General features: G+C 39.6%; 1 protein-coding gene across 3 annotated transcripts in view; it reads right to left on the bottom strand.

The window, feature by feature from the left end:
* Positions 1-11,552, bottom strand: part of pik3ca (phosphatidylinositol-4,5-bisphosphate 3-kinase, catalytic subunit alpha) — a 32,995-nt gene that overhangs the window by 7,304 nt on the left and 14,139 nt on the right. For 2 of the 3 annotated variants that reach the window (XM_050055975.1, XM_050055978.1), the window contains 14 exons: positions 9,005-9,157; positions 8,684-8,818; positions 5,890-6,014; positions 5,440-5,521; positions 4,974-5,138; positions 4,519-4,622; positions 4,224-4,395; positions 3,326-3,432; positions 3,084-3,205; positions 2,500-2,578; positions 2,194-2,364; positions 1,857-1,974; positions 1,405-1,556; positions 27-189 (listed from right to left, as the gene is read on the bottom strand). In XM_050055975.1, the coding sequence (XP_049911932.1) occupies positions 27-189; positions 1,405-1,556; positions 1,857-1,974; positions 2,194-2,364; positions 2,500-2,578; positions 3,084-3,205; positions 3,326-3,432; positions 4,224-4,395; positions 4,519-4,622; positions 4,974-5,138; positions 5,440-5,521; positions 5,890-6,014; positions 8,684-8,818; positions 9,005-9,157 (1,848 nt within the window). The remainder of the gene's footprint in view (positions 1-26; positions 190-1,404; positions 1,557-1,856; positions 1,975-2,193; positions 2,365-2,499; positions 2,579-3,083; positions 3,206-3,325; positions 3,433-4,223; positions 4,396-4,518; positions 4,623-4,973; positions 5,139-5,439; positions 5,522-5,889; positions 6,015-8,683; positions 8,819-9,004; positions 9,158-11,552) is intronic. The other variant, XM_050055976.1, reaches the window with a different exon arrangement.

Genomic DNA, 11,552 nt, shown 5'->3' with positions numbered 1-11,552 from the left:
ATCACAAAAGAGAAAAGTCCTATTACCTGTTCAGTTTTCTCCAGGGCCAGCGTCTTCCTAATGTAGGCAATGTCATCAAATGACTGCAGCTCAGGCATGCCAGAGCCCAGCATCATGGAGAACAGGTTAATGAAGAGGTTAGCATGCTGTCGGATGGCCAGGTAGGCTTTATAACACATCTCCTGGAACCTGGAGGGAGACGGAAAAAGGAGTGGTGTGAAAGATGAAAAAACAGTGAACATTTTATTGAAATGTGTTTACTGGCTGCAAGAGAAAAAAGGAAGTAAAAATGAAGCTCAGTGTCGGGCAATGACACTCGCCAAAGCTTGGTGAGCATGTCCCTTTGATTCCTACTCTGATGCCATCTGAAGATTTTAGGGTAGTGATGGTTTCCGTAAATGGTGACAGCAAGCCGTTTCACAAATGATCATCGTTCAAAAACTGTCTACAGGGCTCATGTATGGATTGCAAGTATTAAGTTTGATTATAAAAACATGTCAAACTTACAGCAAGAAAATAGTGTACATTCAAAATTTGGTGAAACGGGCCTTCGACCTGCTAGCTAGACAGGAGGGATGCTAATTGCTATGTTTTATATCAAGTAAGGCAGTGATACGTTCTCTATGTTAACACTGTAAGCCCTTAGTTCTCAGTTTGAGTTGATTGCTCAGATCTGATTTTTTGTTTGGCTGTTCTCACATCATTTTTTAAACGTGGCCAGTATCAGATTCCAACTAGAACTGGTCATGGCCTGCAATAACAAAGGCATCCCACACAGCATGCTGTGGTACAGAAGTAATCATGGGGGTCACTGAAGTCAGCATTTATGGTTTCATTTATAATTTGATGTGCAGTGGGAGCCAGTAAATTTCTGAGCAGCAGATAATGAGGATGAAGAGAAAGAGAGACAAATGTTTAATTATGACTCTTTGTGGAGCAATGGCTGCGACTTCTGCACAGAGGTGTGTGTAGATACAGAGTCAGAGACAGGAGTGGTGGGATCGCGACATGAATAACTTCAATGAAACAGACCCCAAATACTTATAATGCCTAACACCTCACTGTTCCTCCGCTGACTACCTCCATCACAGCTGTCTTCCATGTCTGTATTCACCAAGTGCCTTCTGCCAGCACAGAATTATAACAAAAAAAAATCCTATTTGGGCCACTTTTGCCTACAATTTGAATGTAGCCAAATGGTACCTACCAACCCTATACCTTCACCTATAACTAAACTCGGTTAAAGTAAAACACTATAGCAAATCGTTGTTGAGGCAGAAGCTGATGATAGGACAAAAAGAGCCGAGCTTTAGGCATCGACCAGCCAACAAACCAACAGACTGTACTAGCTGCAGTTAGCAGCAAAGAAGGTGAGAGAAAATAAGAGATAAGACGCTGCAGCACCTCTCAAACTCTTTGGTCTTTGCGCACTCCTGGGATCCCTTGCTGATGACGATGAGGAAGTCTTGTGTCAGTACAAAAGGAACTCGCTCTCTCTTGTAGCCAAATTTCTTCTTCTTATGATCCAGGAAATGGCCGAAATCTATATGAAACAACTGGACAAGAGCAGAACAAAGAGGATGGCAGGAAGCGAAAGTTCAGCAACTTCCTCAATCCAGTAAACCTACTGTATACCCACAGGAAAACCTAAGGCATCAACGGCAAATTGAGTTGTTTTACAGAGAGGGGTATAAACATTCAGTCTGCAGAGTACTGGCTTAAACTATTTACTTTTATCAAATATGTACTGGACAATAACAAATCCCTAGTAAATTAACTTAAATGAAGTGTGAACATTGTTACCTGTCCACCTTGACAAAAGTTGTGTGCTGTGTATGTGTGCATAAAGAAGTTACCTGTCCATCATCTTTGACCATAATGTTGCTGTTGTGTCTGTCTCCTATCCCAAGAATAAATGTAGCTACACAGTAGCCAGCACAGGACCTCGTAAACAGATCAACAGCCATGTCATACCTGCAAGAACAAACAAATACACACCCACAAAAACCAGTAAGCACTGACAACATTAGTGTTGTATCTTAGAAATAAATGAGCAATGAGAAAGTGTTTTAAAGTAAATGGGCTGTAACTCTCATTTTTTTTAGGGTCCCACAGATACTGTACTGTAATGTTCTATACTGTCTAATGATGCAAAGATGCTGCAGGAAATAATATCAGCAGAGAAGAACTCACATCTCGCCCTTGTTCTTGTCCTTGAGCCACTGATGCAGAGTGTTTGAGTTGAACTGCAGGGCTCCTTTCAAGCCTCCTTTACACTGAATCTGCATGATGGTGTGGGAGCTGCGAACCACCTCGATGAGACCCACACAGTCTCCTAATGACAGACAGCCATACGGAAGCATCCTGGAGACACACAGAGCAGATTTTTTTTTTTTATCCTCATGCACTGCAGCAGGACAGAGAGAATACAGAAACTGAAGCAAAAAGATTCCGACAGAAAGGGAAATAATGACTGAGATAACAGGAGACAGATAGTACCTGAGGTCAAGTCCCTGATTCTGCCAAATATTCTCCATGATTTTAATAATCTGCAACGTCAGCATATCCTGCCGCAGGTCTAAAACACAAACACACACAATGAAGACAGCTGCAGTTAATAACATCCTGGGAGACTGACAGCTTATACTCATGCACAACATGAGGATGAGTTAGTATGATTATAGTAGACAACCATTACGGAGAAGCTCTGCAGTCTCTCAACAGCACTTCACAGTTTGTGTCAACATTTAGGATTCTGACGTTGAAATATGTTGCATCGCTTTATAGCACAAATCGGGGGAGTGAACTGAGCTAAAGTTTTCAGAGTTTCTTTCAAGTGCATATGGTGTTAAGAGTGAGAGGAAAAAAAACCTTCTAATATGTCTGTACAATAGTGTTATTAGGAAACATGGTAATGTTTTGAGAGTCATAACCGCCAAATATATCACATGCTAAAAACAGAGGCTTCCTATAATCCTCAGTATTTAGACTTATCATCAAGTGGAAGTGTGCGAATTTATTTGGCATAGACACATTTATGTAAAATTCTATGGCATTTATGTTTGTCTGTGTGTGTGTGTTACCATCTCCGTTTTTGAAGATGATCTCATTGTTCTGAAAGAGCAGCTCGGACATGATGTCAGGATTCTCCCAGTTCAGCCACAATGGCCTCTTTGCTGATGACATGATCCTGCATTCATCTAACCTGTGCACAAATCAATTCATGATATTAAACAATGTCATTATTTTTCTCACAACCCAACTTATCCATACACACACCGCACTACACACACATGCACACAGCTCATTCGCTATTGCTTCTAACCTCAAGTTTCCCAGTTGGTGTGCAGGGTTGAGAGGAGAAGTGTAGTTCTGCAGAGCATCCATGTAGTCCGGTCTCTTCATCTGGTCCACAAGAAACCGCATCTGGACCTCCACAGGACACACACACACAAACACAACAACACACACGTGCATTTGCACATAAATGTGTGCGCACACATCCATTTACACACACGCATCCACAAAAAGAAATCTCGTAAAATGACTGCCTTTTATGTAGTGTTAAGACTCTGAGGGCAAATTATGAATCTAAAAAAGCTGCAAATAGTTGAATGAATAATAAATAACTGGTAAGGCATTCTAATGCAACACAGATCCCTCCTAAAATCTGGCTGTTTAAGATGCTATTATAAAGCTGAAGTGTGGAGCTTTTGTCTCCCCTCTCTGGCAGTGAGAGTAATTATACAAACACTGTCGACACATGCTTATGATGCATGCCTGCAGGTGAGCTCATCACATCTCCCCCACTACCAGGAGCGTTCTCTTCAAAATTTCAGGTACATTTTTAGACAGCACTGCAGAAGTATTTTACAAATACCAACCACAGCTTACGTGTCTGCCCTTAGTCTCCATCAACACTAGAAACTGTTTCTACCATACTCCTAGCTGCTGCTCCATTGCTAAGGTCTCTCCCCTTTTCCTGTCCCTTTACCTCTGGCTGGTTAAAGGAAAATGCATCACTTCCAATGCGCAAGCGCAGACAGTCTCCACAGACACCAGACACTATAACTCCTGTATACTGTGAAACACAGAGAGCTTTCCCTGGCAGCGATAGGCTTAATCAGTTCATTCTAACTTGTTTGGCAAAGGCCACAGTATAGCTTTAAAATAACAATGGCTATATTCCTGTGTGTATGTGTGTGTGCTGTTGCCATCCTTACCTTTTGTGTCTCATCCTTTTTCTCCTGTTTAAGGATGTCAGTGAGGTTAATGAGCTTCTCCATGGCTTCTACCTGCCTGCTCAGGTGTTTGAGGTACATGCCACATGCCCTGCAGTAAGCCTCTAGCAGCAGCCCAAACCTCTGGCTCACTGTTTTATTGTGCATTTCTGACCTGATGAAGGGGGGACAAACAGTGGGAAGCAGGGAGGCAAGATGAATTTTTAGCTTTCTAGAAAGACACAGAGGAAGGAAGGTACATAAACATTAAGAAAAAGCAATCTGAATGGTGACTCACTTGAGATGCCAGAAGAAGAAATGACCTATCCTTTGATTGGTCAGGGCCTTTTTGAGGAGGAAACGGGCCAGCGGATTGTCAAGATACTGCTCATATTTTAATACCTAGAACAGGGGGGAGAGAGAGAGGAAGGAATGATCAGAGGGAAAGAGCCAGAGGAGATGCAGAGAAGAGGTTCAGATTAGTCATTTCTAACTCAATAATGTCTCTCAACATGAAGTCTCTTTAAACCACGCACCAAATACAACCTAAGGCAGAGCAGAAAATCTTCAACACAAAAGAACAGCTGCTTTCCAACTGATATAACGCTGGCTGCCAAAGACACTCAGGAGAAAGGTACTTCATAGTCCACCTGAGTCATAGTACTCGTAGTTCTTCAATGTCTTCCTTTTTACCCCATTATTTCATGAATCAGTTCCTTGATTTCAATAGCACCAAATCTCAATTAGGCCTACCTGTACAAGCTGGATGAGGTACTGAGACAGTTTGTCATCAGTCAGGTATTTTTCAAGACAGCGCACAGCAAATTGCCTGACCATGGGGTCGGGATAGTTACAGTCCAGCAGCTCCATGGCCTGCTCAGGACGGATAGATGGCCATTCCTTTAACAGACAGTACATCTGGGAAACAAACAAACCAAGAAATATGAATAAATACTTAAACTAAATAAACTTAATTATATTCCGTTCATCTTTTTTAAAGTCAGTGATCTTGCAAGAAACAGCTAAGTTGCCAAAATTACTTCAAAACACAGTGTATCTGCATTAGTGTTAGTATTTTTAGAGAAGTATACATTCAAATTTAAAAACAAAAAAACAGTCAGTTCCCAGCTTTTTTTTTTGTTACTTACAAAGCAGAAAACCAAAATCAGACAGATCAAGTATGTACGTAACATGCAGGTATGAAATGGCACAGCATTACCTGTGCTACTTCATCTCTGGAGTTCCATTTGACAGCGAGAAGGATCTTAGGAAGGATCTCAGGGATATTCATGCAGTAGTGCCTGGTAGAGAAAGAAAAACAGGATTACTTCTTATTGTTGCACAGTTCACGTCTTTATCAGTCGTTTTTAAATATCTATATCCTACACAAGATTAAAAAAACAATTGTATTACCACATTTCTTTCACATGTAGATTATCCAGCACGACATATGTGGTTACAGTTAATCCCAGAAATGTATTTTGTTTAGTTTTTTTTAAACAAAATGTTTAAGAGTAACAAAAAACAAAAACTATTCTAGCCATTAACCTAAAGGGAAACGCTTGTATTGGATCTGGTTTTACATACAGCTGCATACAAGAAATCTGTGACTTTTCATAAAGTGGTGCTTTATGGCAAAGTAATATATATTTCCTGGTTGGAAGGTTACCTGTGTCTCCAGAGGAAGTCTTTCTCCTGCTCAGTGATTTCTGAAAGAGGGTCTCTGTTACTCAGCTGTCTTATCTGCTCAGTGTCGCTCTCTGTCAGGGCGTGATCTCTGGCCGACCGGTTGCTCTGAAACACAACAGAAAGAAAATACTCGCCTTATAACATTATTAACACTTCCATTAACAGCCTGTTGGCCATCATGTCTTTCAAACCCCTGATCCCTTCCCATATTTACGCTGTAATAAAACAGAGAAACGCAGTAAAACACAGTATTTTATTATTAACCTTTTTTTATCGTAACTAAGTACATTAACCAGCAGCATTAATATGTCACTAATTGTCAGAGCTTTTTTTGTCTTGCACCACAGGATCTTTATATTTTCCTTTCTGGACATTGTGACAAGCAGCCATTACGAGAGACAAATATAGCCTGGAACATTAACAACCGTTATCCATTAAAACCCATTACTGTTAGGGAAGCTTCTCAAACAACTCAAGGCACAGATAAAGGAATTATTTAATACACCACATTACACTATCATCATAAATAAATCAACACTGAACAGTCCAGCTCTCTTGCATCGCACAGTATCTGATGCACCTGTAACAACAGGCCACCTTAGAAATATGTCTACTGGCTGTAGTCATTTACAAGATTCCCACTGTTGTACTATAATTTAAATTATTCAAACGCGTCCACCACAAGTTTAAATGTTTAACCACAGTTCAAATCAGTGCAAAAGGTAAAATGACCTGAGATAACCAGTGTTGTCTATATTGGCAAACCCTGGTGTCACATTAGTAATTGGCAAAATGAGAAGCTGTGTTCAAATTATCATAAGGTCTGTTTTTGCCGGAGCAGCTCACATCTCGGATACGTGAAATTTATGTGTGAATGTATTTATATGGCTGTATTTTTCTGCCAATTGACTTGAAATCAATTAATTTTAATAATGCATTTCTTTTGTCTGTGACTTTATCTTTCCATATAATGAATGAATGAATTTATTTCGGTCTTACATCTCAAAATATACATAATTTGTTCACACTAATATGAACATATTGACCGAAAAGGTGTAGGCTGAAGCTGAAGCTTATTTAGCCCACCCTCTTTACACACACGCACACATACTCAAAAAACAAACAAACAAACCAAAAAAAAACGGCTCACAACGCAGCCAACAAAAGGCTGATAACTGAGAAATAAGAACAATTTAAAACCACAAAACAAAAAAATGAAGCCAAATCAGATCTCTGTCATGTATCTTTGAATTGCTGACTTTTTATATAATGTTTTTAACTGTAATAAAGAAGTGCTAAGTTTTAATTCATCAGTGGAACTATTCCACAGACGTACTCCTTTAACGGAAATACAGTTTATTTTAGAACTATTCCACAGACGTACTCCTTTAACGGAAATACAGTTTATTTTAGTGTTTGTTCTGACTGTTGGTTTTCTAAACATCTCAGTTCCTCTGAGCTCATAGTGTCTATCTCTACTTTCAAAAAGAGTCTGTATAGTGTTTGGAACAATACACTACACAACAAAACTAATTGTTTGTGCTTGTAGATACTGATAGAATGAAAGGAGAAAGCAAAATGTTTCTGTTGCTGCTGCCAGTCAATGAAACTAGTACAAATTTGATTACGGCCCATAAATATTATTATGACAAACAGTCATTATCAAGCTGCTGAGCTACAGGTAAAATCATTATTTTACAATTACATCACCAGACAAGATAAACAAAAATTCCAGTTAATGACGAGCTGTACTGTGAGATCAGCTATATTGACATTTTAAATGAGTGATGACAGAGAAGGTGTAGGAGAACAAAAGGTTCACGTATCCAATACAGCCTAAAATAATCCATTTCTACATCTAAATGAGCTGCAAATGTGTATTTTATGCTTGTAAAACATGAGAAATCTCAGCAAAACATGCTAAGATGCTATAAATGTGGCTGCAGAATAACAGATACTTCACTTCTGAAACGTTTACAGTAGTCAATGAAACTGTGACGGAGACAGAGCGCAATGGGAGCATGATGCAGCATGATGCCTTGAACATTCAGCTTAAGGCTCAGTCTGTTAAAAACCCTGATAATACCCTCAAATCCTGAACTGGAGCTTCTTTCTTTAGGCCATCACTACACACACAAAATCTGTGTAAAAGTTCAATCATCCCAATCATTCTCCTTCACAAAACCAGGTCAGATTTCTGAATGTATACATGGGATGCTACATGAAATATTGTTTGTGCTTGAGAAAACATCGGCTTCCTGGTCAGACTCAAGTAGGATGATATCATCATCACACCATGTATTGAGTTTAGGCACCCCCCCCTCACCTTTGACAAACACCTCATGGATAACTTAACACATCGTCTCACACCATTCACATCCTCTCACATGGCAGAGTAACTCCAGCCACACGCGAGTCATGATTCTGATGCCACACATCATTTAGAAATCTGATAACACGGCATCACCAACCCCATCATGAATAACTGATCACAATAGCTTACAATGGTGCCACTGAGCCACATGAAGAGTTCATTAGACTTCATTATTGGGCTAATATCTTCTTCATCACTTCACAGTCGTGTCTGTCAGCTGTATAATAGTGTTTTTCCAAAAGTGCACATACCCCTCACACCTGCTTGCTCCCCAGAGATCTCTGAGATGAGCTTAAAGGACATTAATTTACATGTGTTTGTGTTATAAAACATAAAACAACCCGCTGTGTTTTTGCACCTTTGCAGCCCACTGGTTGGTGGCTGGTGAGCAGATTATTACCTGTCCAGAGAGGTTGTAGTTAAAGCCCAGTTCCCTTGAGATGGTCCAGTTTGCATGATCTTCAACTGCATTCATTTCTGGGTATTTGACTGAACTACTGAAGTGGTCAAACTCCAGCTCCAGACATGGGGTTTCCTGGACAACAGAGATTAAAATAATATTACAATGTGTAAATCACAGTTTCTCACAATACAGCCAAACACTCAATGAAATATGTAAATCTGTCACTTTGTTATGCTGCGTTTCTGGCAAAGTCCCCAAATGAACATGTAAAAAATGGTACTTTTTTACTTATGAAGGCAAGATGCTGAATTCAAATACCTTATTAGGGTTGGATCCAGTGACTCCTATGGGGTTGAGGAGGTCTTCAAGGCCATGAGGGACAGGCCAGAGGTTCAGAGCCATCTTGTTGGCCACCAGAGTGTGAGTATAGTCAAACAAGTTGATATTACCCCACGCCAGTGGACAGTGCTCCTAAAGGGAGAGATAGAAGTAAAGAAAGTGAGAGGGAGAGCCACTGATTGCAAATGTCATTAGCTTCATGTGAGAAGCTTATGCGAAGAAACAGATGCAAACACAGATGGTGAATAATTCTGATTCAAAGAGGCTTTTAACATATTCAGTGTGGAAGTAAATAATCTCATTACGGTTTCCTTATGCTAAAAACACATTAAAAGCACTGACTCAGAAAAAGGTCTGTATCAAATACATCATGATACACTCACACAATAGTCACTGGATATAATTAAAAACAAAAATGTAGTGAAGGCACACACAATACATATCCACAAGTTAACACATATAGCTCAGTTTTAGCCTGCTCAGTAGGCCTGTCACAGTAGCTAGTTTTGTTGGACAATATATGTCCCAGAATTAATTGTGATGAATGATATATTGTCAGTTCAAGACCATTTTATGCCACTGATATAATAGTAATATAATATCATAACAATGCAAGTACAGCCTTTTTTTTTAAGAGCAATTAACTTTTAATTCTTAAAAATATTCAGACTTTGGAACTAGAATATAAAAAAATATCAAACATATATTTTTTTTTTATAAAGTAATTACTATTTGTTAATATATGCAATACGCATATATTAAATTATGGTGCCTTTATTGGCATAGCTCAAAATTACTCTGTTAAAGACCTAATACACCTCCGAGAGTCAGCACATGGGGAGAGACGGCATCAGAGTCAGGCGGTTTGCTGGTAAATTTTACGGAGGACAAAAGTATTGCAGGGCAAAACTACAAACAATGGACTGTTTGCCCATTGCCTGGGGCTGGCCAGCTGATGACATTCAGGACTGTTCCTCTTCCACTCCAGAAGTGCAGCTACAGGCCACTGGTAAGCTATGTTGTGTCATCTTTGAAGTGTTGTTTTATTTTTTCTTCGGACTCGTACAAGTAGGGAGGGGTGGAGAGAGAAAAAAAGTGAAAACTGCCGCAGCCTAGTTTTATAATGGATAATGTTTATTTTGGCATCATGTTTGGCTAAAATGTTGGTGACATTCTGATGTAAACAAACACAAATGTAACCAAAACCGGCAAATCAAGGTCAACAAAATGATTGAGGTCATGTCTATATATATATCATAAGATGAGCAGAAGGGCCTTCTACTGAGTTCAGCCAAACTCATTCCATGTCTTTCACTATGAATTAATGGACTTCCATAGTTGAAGTTTTATTTTCAGTAGGACAGATGGAGGAGATGTGGATGCTGTCTGTTTGCCTTCAATATGTTGGTTTTGGATTGGTTTTAAAAACAGGTTTTTGAAGCAGCTCAGTAACAGTAATAGCTAGAATGTGATGCCTACACTTATTCATCTTGAAAGATGAAGTTGGTAAGCCAGTAAATGTGGCCACCTGTTATTTGCTCTACAGGCAGAAAGTTTAGTTAAACTCTGAATTGGACTGTCTAGTGCTTGATTATGAGATAACTGATCATGGTGCAAGGGACAGTGAAATCATAAGCTCCTGACAATATGTACCACCGAGTCACCTTTAGGTATAAAGGTTATCGGACAACCTTCAAACTACAGTACTCCTTTTACCAAAGCTACCATGTAAGCCTTCACACAAACAGAGGGAATGTTTAAGATAACATCTTGATCTTCAGTGTGAGTCTTCACTAAGGGGCAGCAATGGAACCAGGTGACAAAGGGCTGCATGGAGAGGCAGACAGAGTTACATGCAGACAGCGAGTCAAAACGCACCTATTTATAGTAAGTGCTGGAACAAAAGGCTGCTGTAGAGAAGTGTTTATCTTTCATTCAGGTGGGGCTTGAAAGAGCATCCGCTAACCTGACCTCAGCCTAGCCAGGCGCAGCACGGGATACGGCTCACCCCAGGTGTCTGTTACAATATCTATGTCTAGCATTCATTGATACACTTGCGCACGCACACGCACACACACACACACACACACACACACACACACACACACACACACACACACACACACTTCTCTTTCCTCCAGCTTTTCCACCAGAGAGAGATGGCAAAAAAATCAATCAGTGTGGGTGAGTGTTACAAGTATCAGAGCCGACGCATAAAAACACAGATGCACTCCAAGCAGCTTTGGACCACATGGTTTCTAAACACTAGAGTAAAATGTCACTTTTTATTGTAAATCTGATGTAAGTCTCCAGAATATGTTAATATTAAGCTACATAAATGAAAAAAATCATAATCCTTTCTGAGTTAATACAATATTTTGTTCTGCGAACTTCTCAGCCCTAATATTGCATTTTCTTTTTTATATTCAGTATTCAGTTTTTTTGTTGTCAACGTCTTTAGTTCAAATACTTTGATACAAGTTTGCGAGAGAACAATTAGCCCATTTTACTCATGCCATCAATTTGG

Source organism: Epinephelus moara, chromosome 10, assembly GCF_006386435.1.
Source record: "Epinephelus moara isolate mb chromosome 10, YSFRI_EMoa_1.0, whole genome shotgun sequence".
Classification (NCBI taxonomy): domain Eukaryota; kingdom Metazoa; phylum Chordata; class Actinopteri; order Perciformes; family Serranidae; genus Epinephelus; species Epinephelus moara.
Note: the sequence above shows the minus strand (reverse complement) of the source record. Positions and strands in the feature narration are given on the sequence as shown.